The sequence below is a fragment of the Muntiacus reevesi genome, chromosome 7 (assembly GCF_963930625.1).
Source record: "Muntiacus reevesi chromosome 7, mMunRee1.1, whole genome shotgun sequence".
Classification (NCBI taxonomy): domain Eukaryota; kingdom Metazoa; phylum Chordata; class Mammalia; order Artiodactyla; family Cervidae; genus Muntiacus; species Muntiacus reevesi.
The window spans coordinates 98,579,989-98,598,954 of NC_089255.1; the positions used below are offsets into that span (position 1 = coordinate 98,579,989).

Genomic DNA, 18,966 nt, shown 5'->3' on the forward strand with positions numbered 1-18,966 from the left:
TTACCTTAATAGAAATTGAAAATAAAGGTATTCTTAAGCAAGTGAGGAGAAATTCTGAGTGATCATTGAGGAAGGTCATTGAGACAGGTCAGCTAGAGGTGGACACACAGCCTTCCTAATAATTGGATGGATGCTGCCTGGCTGGAAGATGGAGCTGATCTGTGGATCAGAATCTCAGAGGGAGACCTGCCATTCCTAGTTTAACTGTTTATTGAAATTACATTCCATGAAGGTCTATTATATGCTGCTATTTAACTATTAAAAAGTGAAATGATCACCAGCAATTATTATTACCCTACCAAAAGGTTGTTTTAAGTGATTTTTTGTTGTGTGAAATATATTTGGTCAAGTGGTACTTAGTAAACTTTTTTATTCATATGAACTTTTAAATTATATTCAAAGTTAGAACATTTCTTATAAATAAGTTGTTTCTGTTTCATATTTTTATTTGCTGATGCCTATCTTTGTGTTTTTTTCAGGTTTACGTGAGATTAAGACCATTCTTCAGGGAGTTCCTGGAACGAATGTCTCAGATGTATGAGGTAAACATACTTAAGTTAATTATTACAGTATTTTTATTTTATTCAATATAGTACCCATATTTAGATCATGTATAATGATTACTTCTTTTCCCCTGAATTTATAGATCATTCTTTTTACTGCTTCTAAGAAGGTGTATGCAGACAAGTTACTGAACATACTAGACCCTAAAAAGCAACTGGTCAGGTAAATTTAATTAAGAAATAGTGGAAATGTCTGTCACACTGAACTATGAAATTACTATGATTCTATTTAATTTTGATGGCCATTTTTAGTTGGCTGCATTTATAGCGATTTGTTGTGTTAAATGGTGAAAATAAGTGATTTTTCTTTTTAAGCCCCCAAACTCTTTAAGAGTTCCTAATTAAACTCCAGACAGACGTTCTTTAATGGATACAAAGATCAAATGTGTTTATTTCACTTGTACATCTGTATCCTCACTTCGGGATTGGGGGGAAATTGGGGGGTATGTGGAACTTTTCACTGTGCATGATGTTTTCACTTAATGCCTCTTAGGTAATGCATGTTATGTCATCTTTTTAATGACATAGAAATGAAAGTTAATTTTAACAAAAAAAGATCAAATTAAACTCTTGGTTATTTTAAAGAGCAAATTTATCTTCCATGGAAAGAAAATATTACACGAGTCTAATTGGAAATTGCCGTTGGTTTAGTCACTCAGGTTATTCTGATCTGGACTCAGTTCCTTGCATGTGTGTCCTAAGCCAGCAGATGCATTGTATTTACTGGTTAGGTGGGAGTGTTCTCAGTAATTTAAGACAATTTGAAGATTAGTTTCATTACTTCTGTCAACTGAGGTGAGATACCAAGATTCAGCAGTCTTGCTGTATCCTCTGGAGTATAGGAGTTAATCTTTGGGTTTTGATCAAGAGCTGGGATACAGGAAAAGGCTCCTGAAAGCTTTGGTAGCTGAGTGGTCATTTTCTGGAATATTTCCTCCCATATTGTCTTAGTGGAAAATCCTAAACTTAATTTCTGCTGTTAATAGTGCCTTTATTATTGAGTGGTTTCAACTATAGTGAAAGGCTATTCCTAATATTAGTCCACATTTAGGAGATTTTTCCCTCTTTTTTTTTTTTTTTAAGTTCAAGGATCAAAATTTGTCGTTTAGTCAGTTTCCATTTTATCTTCCATATAAGCAAGCTTCAGACACACAAATGAAAATGGTATTTTATTTTCATAAAAGTATATTATAATTTATGCTCATTTTACCTGATAATAAAAGCATACGAGTGATTTTGCTCTGATGACTTCACTCATTCTGAAGATTTCTATTTAGCACCTCCAGTGTTCCAGGGAACAGTGGTGAGCAGCATAAGCCCTTCCCTCTGGAGCTTTCATTTTACTAGGGAACAAGTCATAGTCATCCAGTTGTAATGTGACAAGTTAAAAGCCCTCTTTTAAACTAGTTTTATAAAACCTATGCCTTTGGGAGTTTAAATTTGTTTCATCAAGTTGTATTTTGAAAACCTTAAAACAGGGAAAACTTCTTGAACTGTGTATTGAATGCACTAAGAGTGCTATAGGGCATCATCTGTGTTGCTGACAAGGTCGATTCAGAAAATCCCATGAGTCTGAATTGCTAATTCGATGACTAGCAAAAGTAGTTTATTTTTCAAATTGCAAGTACATGCTACTAACCAACCCTCAGATTCCTGATAACTGGAAGGAGTTTATAATTAAATTACAATAATTATTAGTCTCCATGTGCACTCATGTCTGGTGAGTTGCTGCCGTTGCAGAAGCTGTCACTGTGACTCTCAGGCACCCACCGTGCCTGCCTCCCGTGTCCTCTTGCCTGGATGTTTATACAGATAAAATGTAGGATCTTATTTAGGCCCAACCAGGACTTAAATTCTTCTGTCTAGCCTTATATTTTCAAAGTAAGACGGTCTTTAAACCTTTCAGACGTAGATGATCATTAGAAAAAACTGTTTGTACTATTACGTTTTGTCTGGTTTTAAGATTCTTCCTCTTTTCCATTACCATTGGCACTGATTACAATACCAGTTACTGGTTGTTCTTAGACCTATGACAGATTTTGTTGGTAGAAAATGCCCTTTCTTAAAATTGGAGAATTAAAAATATTATGAATGTGTAAATCCTAGCTCCTGAAAAATTGTATAGTAGGATTAAGACACAAGGAAGCCAAACTACCAAATTATTAATGTATGTAAGTAGTGTTTCAAGATGATCTGTACCAGTTATTAGTAATATTCAGAAACTAATATATTTTGAGTGCTAAATAGAGATTATATAAATATTACAAAACTTAATAGCTTTCTTTTTAAAATGATATAGCATTTTTCAGTTTTCACAGTTGAAAGATCAATTTTGTAACACTTGAGTCTGAATTCATCCTTTCATTCAGTCCTCGTTTTTTCAAATGATCACACAGACAGTTAAAGCACGGGTGTTTGGGAAAAGTTGAAATGATGGAATGTTTTGGCCTCTGCACCTTTCCTCAGAACCTGTAAGAGAAACTAAAGACTTTTTTTTAATGCCAACATGGAAACATTCCTTCTTACCTTTTCTATTCTGGCATGTGCAGGGATAGGGAGGCTGTGTGGTCTTCGGGTTAGAGCAAAGGCCTGGGAGCCAGGAGGACCCTGGGTCCCACTGCGGGGCTAACCGCTGGCTTACTGTGTGACCTTGGGCAGGTCACTTGACCTCCTGGTGCCTCAGTCAACCATCTGGAAAATTGGTTAAAAAGCAGGACCTCGATGACAACCAGATGCTGCATCTGAACTGAGCTCTCCTGGGTAAATAAATTACAAAAACAATTTACAGAGTTTTTCATCCCTCTTTATCATTTAATATAACATTTTGGGATAAACCAAAGTTCTTTAAGGCATGGTAATATTTGGTTGTAAGGTTTCAATAATTGCTAAGAATTTTTATAATAAGGCCATAGCCCGAAGCATAGGCCCACACTTGTAATTGAATTTCCTTTGTGAGAGAAAATGATAAGGCTTAAATTGTAAAGCCTGTGGTACGGTGTATTGTGTATATGTTTCAGTATATGTTGTGCTTTTTACAGATGTATTATTTTTTAGTTAATTTGTTTTTACTTTTATGTTTAGGCACCGGCTTTTCCGTGAACATTGTGTTTGTGTACAAGGAAACTATATAAAGGACTTAAATATCCTTGGAAGAGATCTTTCAAAAACTATAATAATTGACAACTCACCGCAAGCCTTTGCATATCAGGTAGGAAGAAGGCTGTTAAACAAACTCAGACGAACGCTGCCAAACAGTGTGATGGGACAGCAGGATTTTCACTGGTGGAATTTCCTTGTTTAGTGTCATCTTTTAGAATTAGAAGCGCCAAATTAGTATATTCCTTGTGGAAATTTTTCTTTTAAATGAAGTACAGCATACATGTAAATTTGAAATAGTAAAACCCTGAGAAGGGACTGTAGGATACATACCATTTGATGGCATTCTTCTTGTTGTTTATCAGTTGCTAAATCGTGTCTCTTTTGCAACCCCATGGACCGTAGCCCACCAGGCGCCTCTGTCCGTGGGATTTTCCAGGCAGGAATACTGGAGTGGGTTGCCATTTCTTCCTCCAGGGGATGTTCCCGACCCAGGGATTGAACCCATGTCTCTTGCATTGCAGGTGGATTCTTTACCACTGGGCCACTCGGGAAGCCCCAATAGCATTCTTATCAGTTGTTAAATCAGTAATTTTAATTGTAAACAAGTTTGAGAATTATACCGTGTTCTTCTGGTCTGTTTAATTCGACATTTTGAAATATTAGAGTATTTTATCAACATATTTGTACCCTTTGTCAGTGTCTCTTAGACATATAAATTCAACTCTGGTTGAGTTCGGTGGCAGTCCAGTGTTGAGGACTCAGCACTTTCACTGCTGAGGGCCTAGGTTCCACCCCTGGTCAGAGAACTAGGCTCTCACAGGCCATGCAGCATGGCATAGACAGACAGACAGATGCACACATAGATAGACAGAGATGGGCCGTCTTTGCAAGGTGGATTTTACATTGAGCATGTTCACGAGATACGACTGAGATTTTCGTCAGAATAAATCAGTGCAGAATTGGGATGTTGGAAAGGAGTTTGGGTGTAGATGATACAAGACTGCCCTCAACTTCTGTGTTTCAAAATGTCCATAATAAAACATAAAAAAGGATAAAGACAAGGGGGAAAGATGGCATATGGTATTGAAGTATGTTCATTTTAGGTCACTGCTTTCATTTCCTTGCATTTTGAAATGTTTTTAAGAATTGGTTTGTAAATAAAATAATTTCAGTTACCCTCCATCTTAAACACAGTGTTCTGTGTAAATATTAAAAGATATAGTATCCTAGAGAATATTTACTATAAAACAAATATGGTTTGTAGTTTTGCTTTTAGATTTCAACGAAATACCATTGAGTCAATTTGTTGTGTTCCTACTATGTTTCAGGTTATCTTATCACGGAGTAAAATTTGTTGGGAGTAAAACAATGAATGGAACACAATCCTTGTTTATATGCTTCCTCTCTGTTTAAAAATGGCAGTATTCCTTTATTCAGAATGCCTAGAGTTGACTAATATTTCTCTAATGAGTAATGTTTTTAGTTATGTTAATGCAAAACTTATTTTAATGAATATTTCTTGTTAAGTTTTATGTACACTAAGAATTACTCTGAAAAGCCAGTTAGGTTTCAGTTTATTCCTTAGCATCTGTGTCTGGCACTATGAAGATGTCAAAGAATGTGACAGGCATAAACTCTGATGGCATTCCTTTTTTAACGGAACTTAATGGATTAATATTTACTAAAATCTGTTATTTCTTTTTAAAGCTTTTCCAACTTAGGCAAACTGTAAATGAAAAATAAAGTTCATTCCTTATTTATCATTTTAGCTATCTAATGGAATCCCTATAGAAAGCTGGTTTATGGATAAAAATGACAATGAACTGCTAAAATTGATTCCATTTCTGGAGAAGCTAGTAGAACTGGTAGGTATATCTTTTCATTTATCTTTCTGTTAGGTTTTTGTTGCTTTAACTCTGTTGAAATAAATCTTTTCAGTTGCTTTATGTGTACTGATGTTTCAAGTAAACATGGTGAGAGACTAGGGCAGAGGTTGATAAAGATTACACCTTATAAATTATATTATGTTTATCAGTATTTAAAATTCTATACATTGTTTTATTTCGCTAAACTTCCTATGGCAAGTCACTAACTAGTTGTGTTAAGTGGGTTTCGCAGTTCAGGTCTAGAATTGATGCTTATGGTACTGAAATTTCATTCTGGGAATTTTTTCTGCTATATCCGTGGATTAAATTTAAAACTACCAAAAAAAAAAAAATTTAAAACTACCGTGTAAAGTAGACTTCAGTGGCTTAATGCTTTACCTGTCTTTTGGTTTGATCTCTTACTGTATAATTGTTCTTACAAAATTGATACATTAATGACAGGCTTTTCTTTTTAATCTAAATTTCAGTTTTCTTCTGTGTAGTGTCTTTGTATTTGGCAAAGATGATAATAAAAATGTAAATTATAAAATAAATATCCATAGTTTCCCTAAGGATGTTCATAATGCTGTAAGGATCATGTCTTTTGAGTTACGTGGCTTTTAAAATGTCTTTCTCCAACAGAATGAAGACGTTCGACCGCACATCAGAGACCGGTTTCGCTTGCATGACTTGCTGCCCCCTGATTAAGTACAAAGACTTGTCAGATCACTGAAGGGGGAGAGGATGCAGGACCCTTTTGGACTAAAACAAAAACATTGCCATTACTGTTGAAATTTTGCATTTTTGTACCCCGTCTTGCTTTTCTTATCTTGGTGCCCAATAATAATCAAGGGTTACAGAAAGAGACTTTATCTCAGATTGAATACACACAGTAGGTAGGCGAAAACAGAAGAGTCTTTAGAACTAGTGCAACTCCAGTGAAATTTTTTTATGTACAGGACATCTGCAGTTTATAAAGAATTCTGTTTCTGCCACCAGCAGTTTGACCTGTAGTCACACAGGATTTTATGATAATAACAGAGATGAAAATGGACTTTTATTTTCTCTCTGTTTGGTGCTCTTAAGTGGGTTTGTAGCCACTTTTCTGTTACTTTAAAATTCTCATTTCAACAGGAATGGCCAGTAAAAGTTGTTTTATTTTTCCTGTTAAGGTTTATAACCTTTTTACATTTTTGACCTGTATTATTAATAGATTAGAATTTCATTATGCATTCCTTTTAGTTGAGGCGCTTCATAGTTTTCTGGAAATAGTAAATTTTTAGTTTTTTATTATACATTTGAATGGCCGTTTTCCTGCTTTGTCTGCCTGCATATTGTATATTTGTTTAAAAATATCCTCTACTTTTAGTCCATGTAAGTTTCATTTAGAGAGAACATGCATTTATATTTTGTTTCTGTAATATTCTACTGTAGGTGAAATCTTTTCAAAAATCAAGAGACTGGGTAGATAAGAATATATGAATGACTTAATATTCAAAAGATGTAGACCATTGTGATGGCATGTGTTCCAAGTGGTACTATCTCGCAGTGGCACACAGACTTGATGGATAAAGGTATACCTCAGACCTCACTGTGCTCACCAGTCTTTGAGGAGGATGGATTGGGTCACCTGTTGGGCTTGACTTGGTTACTGATGCCTTTGGTTTTCTCCAGGAATGAAGTATTCAGCACAGTGATTCAGTATTTTTAGTTACTTTGCATGGGCTGGTAGTACCTCTGTTATGCTCTCGGTTACAATCAATTTAAACTCTGTGTAACAGTCCTGGTACCTTGCAGTAGCTATGCATAACCCCGTGGCACAGTAGACCCCAGGCCACCAGTGCAGTCAACATGCTCTCATAGTGGTTTTCTATGCTATATGAAAATAGTCTTCAAGCCTTGGTTCTCTGATGCAGCTACCACAAGAGGTTGATATTTTTATAGTGGCGTGTAATCTCTTTTTCGGGAGGCTTTTTATGGAGGTAGAATTTGTAAAAGTTAGTATGCTTTGCCTCTCAACTGCATTCACATGCCACAGGCTCAGACTGTTTTTGTGTAAAGGATGTCAAAGAACGGCACTTTTTCTAAAGAGAAGTTTGATATTTTGTATGCTTGTTAAGAAAGTACAGTATTGGAAATTAAAGGTGGACAACTGATAATTGAGGAGTATGTCACTTAATTTTTTATGTATATTACCTGTTTACTTGTACAACTTATTGTACAAATTACATGCAGCTTCATTTTCAAATGAATCCTTAAAATAAGGAAATCTTTTTAGGAAAACATTTAATTTTTGTATTTTTGATTTTAAAGGCATGAGTTATGTCAATTTTCAGTGTATTAATGAAGATTTTAACCTTTCATCAGGTTGAGTGTTTTCTTACTATATTATCTGTTGTGTATGTAGTTAGCATATTGTGTCACTGAACTGTTTAAAAATCTAGCATGTAGAGCAAGCCTGTTTTGTGGAAAATCCTTATTCATTAAAAAAAAATAATCATGGCAGATTTTCTGCAAAAAAAAAATTTGCAATTCAGAATATTGGGGGTTTTTTTGTTTGTTTTTAATTTAAAGAAAGGTATTTTGCTTGCAGGAAAAAATAATACAGATTCATTTTAATGAGAATCTTTGAAATGTATTTATCTTTAGGGCATCTGGGCATCTTTATGCTGTTTGTCTTCTGTCTTTCTTGAAATAAAATGTACATACATTACCTTTACATATGCTCTTGCTCAAAATTGTGAACCTGGTTAACATTTCTCCTTGCTCCCTTTTTATGTTCAAACAGCAAAACCTATATAAGATCTAAACTTTCAACTTACATTATAATTGCTGAAAGCTTTACTGATTAAGTACATACAGACTCTATGGGCTTTCCCACAACTAGAAGGGAAATGTAAGCACCTGTATAAACTGTTGTGCCGATAGGCACTTTAAAAACTACTTTAGCCACCTTTTATTGGTAAAGCTGCTTTTGATCCCCTGCTGGAGAGTTCCTTTAAGTCAACTGACAAATGAATCAAGCCTAACAAGATTCTGTAAAGAAATAAGCTAAGGGAAAATTTTCTGTGGCCTGAGAAAATTTCTTGATATCAATTTAATATATTTTTTCATTACTTGATTTGAGTTATTTTAAATTTGTTATTAATACAAAATTTAGAATAAGTTAGAGACCGTTATCCAGCTTCCTTCGTCCTTAATATGTTTTATTAGTCCGTCTTTCCTTTATCTGTTGGTAGATGTTATCTTAAACATTTCCGTTTAGTAAATGGAGGTGTTTATGAATTAGTGTGCCCAGCCCCTTGAGTTTGCACAGGAAACATGAACTCCTAGAAACTGACCACAGTAAATGCAGGAGAGATGGATACCTGATATGACACAGAAAAAGTGACCTATATACACATTACAGCTCTGAAGTACATGTTATAATTGTGATATTTCCGGTGGTAAATGTCTGACTTTTAAAGACATTCTTTTAAATATTTGTATTATTGTTAGGATGTTTTAATCAGTTGTGTTTTTTAATGCCATGTAATATATGTAGCCCTGATCAGATTTATAGCAGCATATTTCTCCTTGGGTCTTAAAGTTGACAACAGTTTAAAAGCATAAATTGTTTTATATTAGCTAGTATGTATATTTATTTACCCAATGGCTTTATCTTATTTCCCAGAATTTGGAGGGGGATTTGTTGAAAGCATTGTAACTTCTATAAATGGCTATTTTCTTGTAACTGTCAAGTGAAAATGGATGTGTATATTGTTTTTTTATATTTCTCTCGTTTTCCTGGTTTGTTTGTTTTTGGGGGGGATGGTTAAATGTAGAATCATTTTTTTTTTCAAGTTATCTTTGGCCAATGACTTTTCCAATTAGATATTTCTTTCATTTAACCATCTAAAGAAGTTTGTTTTTCATTGTTTTGTTCAGTCAACTTCCCTGAAAAACAGAGACTTCATCTCATCAATGAAGAAAGCATTTCATTATTCCTACAAATCTTTACAGCAAGCACAGACTTCTTCATAAGGACCAGATCTTTTCCACACCTTCTGTCAATCACATAAAGCTGAAATGTAAAGGACACTTGACGCCTTCATTTAACTGTGCTCACATGATGGTGTTACATGCTACATCGTTAGCTAGTTAAGGTTTTCTGACCTGAGTTCTCTTTGTCTTCCTAGGTATTTATTTGTTATCTCTTTTAATCTTATGTATCTAAATTAACTTAGTGTTAATAGTCACCCACCGAATAACTATGCCAAGCAACTAGGAAAGAATGTTTATTTTATTTCCCCTTATAGGGGAAGAGTGGACTGGGAACAAAAATGTATGGGCCAAAAGGCCTTAGGTTGTCATTCATCCACTTTCTTATTCCTCTCATGAAGCTATTTTTGAGTATAGTATTTTTTTCAGTGCTTATGTGCTTGATTATGTCATTACTTTTCATGTCTTCCCCTGAGTTAAAAGCCTACTAGGAACCTGTATAAAATAGAATTTAAAATTTCAGAATAAGAACCACAGAACTCAGTATCTTAATATCAAAATGCTATGTAAATTATTATTGGAATCCAAGTCTCAACTCACTAGGATACATTTTTATAAAATGTTTCTCTGTATCTTGAATTAAAATCACTTGCCCAGAGGCAGAATTCCAGGGTTATAATGCATTTTGAGAAATTTTTAAAAACAGGAGTTGAGAGCAAGAGGTTTATACTTACTTTATGGTTTTGATATTAGTATTTTAAAATACATCAGTGGTTCCCAAACCTGATTGTTCATCTGTGTTACTCTGTGGAGCTTTTGAAATACAGATTCCTGAGGCCTTAACCTCTGCAAAATTGTCTGAGTCTAGAGTGGGGCTTGAGAATTCTGTGTTTTTAAAAAGCTCTCCAAATGATTCTAATAGATTTGGGCAATCACTGCCCAATGTGACAGTGGTTTGAGAGTAGGCAACAAAATAAAGTTTACCAGTTTACCAGATTTCACAGAACTTATTCATACATGGAGGAATAAAGAAGATTGAGGCTACTGCTCATTATCATTGTCTTTCATACTTTCTAAGAGTTTGCGTTTCTAGCACTTGAAATAGTTGATCATATACACAGCTGAAGGACATATCCCTGAATGAGACCATTATATATATTAACTGTAAAATACTTCACTATTTTTTTATTTTATAAATCTTTGTAGAAATAAGCAATGAAATACTACTTTCATCTTTTGAAATGGGATTTTTCAAGGCAGTGTCCTTTTGGCATTGAGGTAGTGGGGAGTTAATATTCTCTCTGCCTTTTTCCACATGAATCAATATAAATCATGGACGTTTAAAATACTCGATTTAATTTCTACATATTTACTATGCAGTATAGCCGTGAACAAGTAATGTAGATTTAGTTTTCTCATCTTCAAATGCCCTGATCACCCTACCTCACAGGGTTGTTGTGGGGATAAATAAAACTTTTATGGAAGCACTTTTTTTGGGTGATATTTTATCAGCCATTAGAAACTAGAATATCCAACAACTTACATTTGTATAGCGCTTTGTTTTCAAGTGCACAGTTTTTTCACATTGCTCTCCCTCCCGGTGATCTCTAAGGAGCAGAGTAGGTTGGATACGTGTATACATGTGGCTCAGTCCCTTTGCTCTTCACCTGAGACCCAACAACACCGTCAGTCAGCTGTACCCCAATACAAAGTAAAAAGTGAGAGCTTGTGGGGGCGGGGCGGCACGAGCAGTAAGCAGTCTGGAAAGAGATGGAGCAGTGCTAATGGGAGGCCACCCATGAGTGTTAGGAATACGTTTGATGAAAGTAACGCTGAGTGTGAAGGAAGAAATGGGTGCTGAGGAAATTAAAGAATGATTACTAAACGATCTGAGAGATCTGGTAAGTAATTGGGGTAGCAGGCTTATATAAATGGCTTGCAAACTTAGCATTCTCTTAATGAACCAAATGAACTAGAGCTTTCAGTAGCTCATGTAATGAGCTTTAATATATTTGATGTATGATAACCCGTGAAGGTATCTTTGACTAGACTTCCCGATGATGGTAAAAGTAATGTGAAAACACTGCCTTACTATGCCAGGCTCTGGATGGTGGAAGAAAGCAACCCTGATAACTGCTTTCAAGTTGTAACAGTCCAGCAGTGGAGACTGACATTTGTTGAGAAAAGGGATGTGAAGGAAAAGACTCACTTGGAGAGCGCTAACAGCACAATCTGAAGTCGGGCTTCGGTTGGCTGAAGTATCTGTGTAACATTTATGGAATGTTAAGCCAAGCTTGGTTGGGGTGGGGGTAAGTTAAGCAAGGGAGTCTATCAGGTTTGTTTTAGAAAGATCATTGGCTATCAAATAGGGGATAGATTGAGTGGGTGACCGGTTGGAAGAAATACAGGCTTACCTAATTCTCCATGCAACCAATTTCCTTTCTCAGTAACAACAAATGGTTGATGTATTGGGTGCTAGCACTATAAATGGAAAGTCTGAGCCTGGAGAGATTGGTAAAGTTCCAGGGGGAGTGTGGCTTGTCCAGGTTAATGACGAACAGAAAGGCACTCAGATTTTATATCACTGTATAAAAAGTACAGAAAAAATGTATAGGAGTTGAAAGGAGACGTGCTGTCATTGATTTAATGTTATGGGAAGGCTCTTTAGGGGAGGAGGGACCTCAAATCAGTGATTTTGGTACTTTATAAATTGCTTTTAAGGTGGGGCACACAGCATGTGTTATTTTAGTTCCCTGACCAGGGGTTGAGCCCAAGCCTTCTGCATTAGGAGTGTAGAGTCTTAACCACTGGGACTGCCAGGGAAGTCCCTATAAATGAGTTTTAACTTGGTGCACTAATTTCTAGGCTCAATTTCACTCATTTACCTTCTTAGGAAACTAAATCACAATCAGATGGCTGCTTGGTAAGGGTAGAACTAGAGAGAATCCTAACGGCTAAAATCAAGGCGACCAGACGCTCTCATCTTCATCTCTCCTGGGTATCTGCCAGAAATCTGCAGGGCAGCTTAGCCTTATTTTGGGGGACTGTGGAAATCTTGGTTTTTGGTCTCTCACCCCCTATATCTCACCTTATTTCTGTTAACATTGAAGATACATTGTCTTAGAACATCTTCAAGCAAGTTAATGCAGATGACTACTTTACCTCTTCAGAAATGGTGTTGCTTTCCTGTGTCTTCACCTTTGTGTGTTTGATTGAATCTGCCACCTTTTTAAGCCAATTATTTACTATTTCCTAGTTCAGGTCATGCTACAGTGTGTGGGTTGACTAGTAATATAATACAAAAACAGCTTTCTCTGGGACCCAGCTCTCTTAATTTTCTTTTGAGGCTACCTGTCATGAGGAAAAACAATGACCTGATGGGTAGATTTTTGAGAAAAATCCCTAGAAATGTATTCATGCTGTCATTCCAGTTATTAAGTGCCCACCATGTGCCAAACAGACTTACGTGTGGCAGACCTTAGCTTCTCAAGATTTCTTACCTGCAGATAAGACTACTAGGATGTATTTGTTAAAAATGTTAGCTGAGGCCAATGATGGAATTGACTGGAAAGATACTGGGATACCTCATGGCATTTAAGGAAGAGCTGGACAACTGGACCTCAAGGGGAGGCGAGGAAGTAAGGTGGCTTGGGAAATCACTTCAGCAGGAGGTGAAGTGTCTATTGTCATCTGCCACGAACTCCCAGGCCGGAGAGTCTTGAGTTCCAAATTCTAAAGTTCTAGGAAAGTATATTCACCTCAAGACCTGAGAAGCTTAAGGTATCTCTCACAGATCTGTGGGCCCACTGGGCTCAGCTGGACAGGGCTTGCCCGGGGTCTTCTGTGGCAGCTTGTGCCTGGTCGTGTGTCTTTTGTGACCCCATGGGCTGTAGCTTGCCAGGCTCCTCTGTCCATGGGATTCTCCAGGCAAGGATACTGGAGTAGGTTGCCATTTCCTCCTCCAGGGGATCTGCCCGCCCCAGGGATCGAACTCTCCTGCATCTCAGGCAGATTCTTTACTACTGAGCCTCCCGGCCCAGGGGTCCTCTGTGATTGCGTTCAAATGATAGTGGTAGATTGGGGATTCCCTGGTGATTCAGTGGTTAGGACTCTGAGCTTCCACTGGAGGGGGCTCAAGTTCGATTTCTCATCAGGGAACTAACATCCAACAAGCTGCACGGCCAAAACAATGGTACTTGTGGGTGGAATCATTTGACAGCTCAACTAGGCTGGACGCCCAGTATGGCTTCTCTGCTGCCGTGTTTGACACCTCTGCTGAGATAATCTGAAACAGCTAGGCGCTGGCTGCGTATTTCTCCTTAAAACAGGTTCAGACCGCTCCAGTTCCAAATGTACACTAAACATTTCTACTCGGATACCTCAAAGGAGTGTCAAGATCTGTGTGGCCCAAATTTATCCTCATTCCTTAATGGTGAGAACCACCATTCAGGCACTTTCAGAAATAATTATGAAGCATTTACTACATGCCAGGCACTGTGAATGCAGTAGCAAAGAACACAGACAAGATCCCTGTGCTCCAAATAGATACTAAATAGGGAAACAAGACCATTAGAAATTCTGATACATGCTACGACAAAAACAGTGACAAGATGAGTAACTGGGGAGGCCCCTTGCTGGAGAGAGGTCAGGGAAGAGCTTTCTGCAAAGGTAACAGGACTTCGAAGGAGGAAGGAAAGTCAACTGTATAAAGGTGTGGACAAAGCACTGTCGGCAGAATATAGCAAGTACAAAGACCAAAAACAGGAAAAGGCTTAGTAGCCTCAAAGGGCCAGTAGCAATGATGTTAGTGAGAGAGAATGGCATCATAAGGGGCTTGTTGGGAGGCGGGAGTCAGACTATGCAGAGCCTTGTGAATTTAAACCCAAGCAAACACCAAGAAGCCACTAAAGGGATTCCAACGGGGAGGAAGGGGTGCGATGTTTGATTTTTTAAATAAACTGCCTGGTATGTAGTGAATGGACTGTGAAGAGGGAAGAGCAGAAGATGGAAAACCCACTGGAAGCAGATTATAGGAGAAGAGTCTAGAGAAAGCTTGGACTATGGTGGTAGCAAGAGACATGGGGGTAATTAAATAGGTTCAAGATTAATAGTGGAATCAAATCGCAGACCTTGGTGATGGACTGAATTTAAGAGGTAAGTGGGAGGAGGAATGCAAGGATAGCGCCCAGGTTTTTGACTTGAGCACTTATAGGTGGGTGTCACTTCCACTCCTCCAGTCTCCAAAGGCATCATACTCTACTGATCCCTTCCCCTCCTCCTCCACATCCAGTCTGTCACTGTATTAATCCGGTTGATTCAGAGAAACAGAACCAACAGGATGTGTCTCTATGGAGAAAACATTTTAAGAAACTGGCTCACAGGGAATTCCCTGGTGGTACAGTGGTTAGCATGCCCAGCTTTCACTGTTCAGTGCTCAGATCAACCCCTGGTCGGGGGAATTAAGATTGTGGAAATTGTGGGGTGGGTGTGGCCAAAAAAAAAAAAAAAATCAGAAATTAGCTCACGTAATTGTGGGAGCTGGCAAGTCTCAATTCTACACAGCAGGTCCACAGGCTGGAGCCCCCAGGAAGACCTGATGCTGCAGAGTCCAAAGGCAGTCTGCAGGCAGAATCCCTTTTTCCTGTGTTTCCTCAATGCCTTCAATTGGTTGGATAACACCCATCCACCTTATGGAGGGTAACCTGGTTTACTCAAAGTTTGTTGAATTAAAGGTTCAGTCAGCCCAGTCTGTCAGTCGTATCTGACTCTTTGTGACCCCATGGACTGCAGCACGAGGCTTCCCTGTCCAGCACCAACTCCTGGAGCTTACTCAAACCCATGTGCATCAAGTCAGTGATGCCATCCAACCATCTCATTCTCTTGATTTAAAGGTAATTACAAACAAAAAATATATTCACAGCAACAATTAGACTAGTGTTGGACCAAAAACTGAGTACCTAGCCAAAGTGACACATAAAATTAATCATCACAGCCACTAAATCCTGTTGATTCTGACAATTAACTACCTTTCAGATTGGTTCCTGCCTCTCAGTTGCCATTGTCTTACTTTAGGGCTGTATTCTCAATTCATAAAATATTTACTTATATATTAGATACTCTGCCAAATGCTGGAGATATAACTGTGAATGAAAGATTGTGTCTTAGGGACCTTACATTCTAGTCTTTGCCTTCTGTCTTGCCTCCTTCCAATCCCTCTTTATAAATGGAAGGCTGCATAACAGTGCCTCTCACACTTTAACACAGTCATCTAGCACTGGGTTGAAGAGTCTCATGTTTTACAAGCTCTCAGGTGTTGCTAATCAAGAACAAACTTTGAGTAAGTGGGCTGTAGACTATTTTTTGGAAGACTATCTTTATAAAATGTGTACTATTATAGACTCCGAAAAGATACACTGGAAATGGGCAACAATAGTTGCTACCAGAAAAAACCAGAATGGCTGATGATTGTATACACCTTTTTACAACCTGAATGTTGTACCAAGGAGGTGCTACATATTCAAAAACAAACCAGGAAACAGCAAAAACAAAACAAAAAATATCTGAAATGGTACACCTCTGAAAATCCTGCAGTGGAGTCCAAAGGCCAAAAGGGCAGAATGCAACTTGGCCCATCTTCAGTTCAGTCGCTCAGTCGTGTCCGACTCTTTGCAACCCCATGGACAGCAGCACGCCAGGCCTCCCTGTCCATCACCAACTCCAGGAGCTAAACTCACGCCCATTGAGTCGGTGATGCTCTCCAACCATCTCATCCTCTGTCGTCCTCTTCTCCCGCCTTCAATCTTTCCCAGCATCAGGGTCTTTTCCAATGAGTCAGTTCTTTGCATCAGGTGGTCAAAGTATTGGAGGAGCTTCAGCTTCAGTCCTTCAATGAATATTCAGAATTGATTTCCTTTAGGATGGACTGGTTGGATTTCCCTGCTGTCCAAAAGACTCTCAGGAGTCTTCTCCAGCACCACAGTTCAAAAGCATCAATTCTTTGACCTTCAGCTTTATTTATAGTCCAACTCTCACATCTATTCATGACTACTGGAAAAACCATAGCCTTGACCAGATGGGCCTTTGTTGGCAAAGTAATGTCTCTGCTTTTTAATATGCTGTCTAGCTTGGTCATAACTTTTCTTGAAGGAGTAAGCGTCTTTTAATTTCATGGCTGCAGTCACAACCTGCAGTGATTTTGGAGCCAAAAAAATCACTGCTGCCGTTTCCACTGTTTCCCCATCTATTTGTCATGAAGTGATGGGACCAGATACCATGATCTTAGTTTTCTGAATAGTGAGCTTTAAGCCAACTTTTTCACTCTCCTCTTTCACTTTCATCAAAAGGCTCTCTAGTTCTTTGCTTTCTGCCATAAGGGTGGTATCATCTGTATATCTGATGTTACTGATATTTCTCCTGGCAATCTTGATTCCAGCTTGTGCTTCATCCAGCCCAGTGTTTCTCATGATGTACTCTGCACATAAGTTAAATAACTTACTTAAATAAAGAAGATATTTATTTAATATATTTATATATATTAAGTTAAATGTGCACAGTCTTGATATACTCCTTTTCCTATTTGGAACCAGTTTGTTGTTCCATGTCCAGTTCTCACTGTTGCTTCCTGATCTGCATGCAGATTTCTCAAGAGGCAGGTCAAGTGGTCTGGTATTCCCATCTCTTTCAGAATTTTTGTTTGTGTTGATCCACAACACAAGGCTTTAACAAAGCCTTGTCAAAGGCTTTGCCAAGGTCAATAAAGCAGAAATATATGTTTTTCTGGAACTCTTGCTTTTTTGATGATATGGTGGATGTTGGCAATTTGATCTCTGGTTCCTCTGTGTTTTCTAAAACCAGCTTGAACATCTGGAAGTTCATGGTTCATGTACTGCTGAAGCCTGGCTTGGAGAATTTTGAGGATTACTTTACTAGCATGTGAGATGAGTGCAATTGTGCAGTAGCTTGAGCATTCTTTGGCATTGCCTTTCTTTGGGATTGGAATGAAAACTGACCTTTTTCAGTCCTGTGGACACTGCTGGGTTTTTCAAATTTGCTGGCATATTGAGTGCAGCACTTCCACAGCATCATCTTTTAGGATCTGAAATAGTTCAACTGGAATTCCATCACCTCCACTAGCTTTGTTAGTAGTGATGCTTCCTAAGGCTCACTTGACTTCACATTCCAGGATATCTGGCTCTAGGTGAGTGATCACACCATCATGATTATCTGGGTTGTGATGATCTTTTTTGTATAGTTCTTCTGTGTACTCTTCCCACCTTTTCTTAATATATTCTGCTTCTGTTAGGTCCATACCATTTCTGTCCTTTATTGAGCCCATCTTTGCATGAAATGTTCCTTGGTATCTCTAATTTTCTTGAAGAGATCTCTAGTCTTCCCCATTCTATTGTTTTTCTCTATTTCTTTGCATTGATCACTGAGGAAGGCTTTCTTATCTCTTCTTGCTATTCTTTGGAACTCTGCATTCAAATGGGTATATCTTTCCTTTTCTCCTTTGCTTTTCGCTTCTTTTCACAGCTATTTGTAAGGCCAACTGAGCCATTTTGGTTTTTTGCATTTCTTTTTCTTGGGGATGGTCTTGATCCCTGTCTCCCGTACAATGTCACGAACCTCTGCCCGTAGTTCATCAGGCTCTCTGTCTATCAAATCTAGCCGCTTAAATCTATTTCTCACTTCCACTGTTTAATCGTAAGGGATTTGATTTAGGTCATACCTGAATGGTCTAGTGGTTTTCCCCACTTTCTTCAATTTAAGTCTGAATTTGGCAATAAGGAGTTCATGATCTGAGCCACAGTTGGCTCCCGGTCTTGTTTTTGCTGACTGTATAGAGCTTCTCCATCTTTGGCTACAAAGAATATAATCAAGTTGATTTCGGTGTTGACCATCTGGTGATTTCCACGTGTAGAGTCTTCTCTTGTATTGTTGGAAGAGGGTGTTTGCTATGACCAGTGCATTCTCTTGGAAAAACTGTTAGCCTTTGCCCTGCTTCCTTCTGTACTCCAAGGCCAAATTTCCCTGTTACTTCAGGTGTTTCTTGACTTCCTACTTTTGCATTTCAGTCCCCTGTAACGAAAAGCACATCTTTTTTGGGTGTTAGTTCTAGAAGGTCTTGTATGTCTTTACAGAACCGTTCAACTTCAGCTTCTTCAGCGTTACTGAGTTTCCCTGATAGCCCATCTTAAGCCCTTTTTATTACCAGTTTACCTGCTCAGCTTATCTCCAGTTGCCAGTCAGATCAGGGACCACCTGCGTACCTTCTACCGGAAACGCACTGGAGCAAACTTCACTTGGTCTTTTAAACTCCTTACTGCAGCGCTCACGTTCTGGAAGCCTTTCAAATACCCTACCGCTCCCCTCCGCGGTTAACATTACGCTTTTGAATTTAACCTCAAGACGCTTCTTTTTGTTGCAGTCACTGCACGGTGTCGAAATCTGTTCCGTGT

At 38.1% G+C, this 18,966-nt stretch overlaps 1 protein-coding gene across 3 annotated transcripts in view; it reads left to right on the plus strand.

Annotated features, from left to right (window-relative positions):
• CTDSPL2 (CTD small phosphatase like 2) overlaps positions 1-9,299 on the plus strand; it is a 74,008-nt gene extending 64,709 nt beyond the window's left edge. For all 3 annotated transcript variants that reach the window (XM_065941551.1, XM_065941550.1, XM_065941549.1), the window contains exons 9-13: positions 480-542; positions 647-726; positions 3,645-3,771; positions 5,432-5,527; positions 6,170-9,299. In XM_065941551.1, coding sequence (XP_065797623.1) covers positions 480-542; positions 647-726; positions 3,645-3,771; positions 5,432-5,527; positions 6,170-6,235 — 432 coding nt within the window. In that variant the 3' untranslated portion in view covers positions 6,236-9,299. The remainder of the gene's footprint in view (positions 1-479; positions 543-646; positions 727-3,644; positions 3,772-5,431; positions 5,528-6,169) is intronic.
• The last annotated feature ends 9,667 nt before the right edge of the window (positions 9,300-18,966 follow it).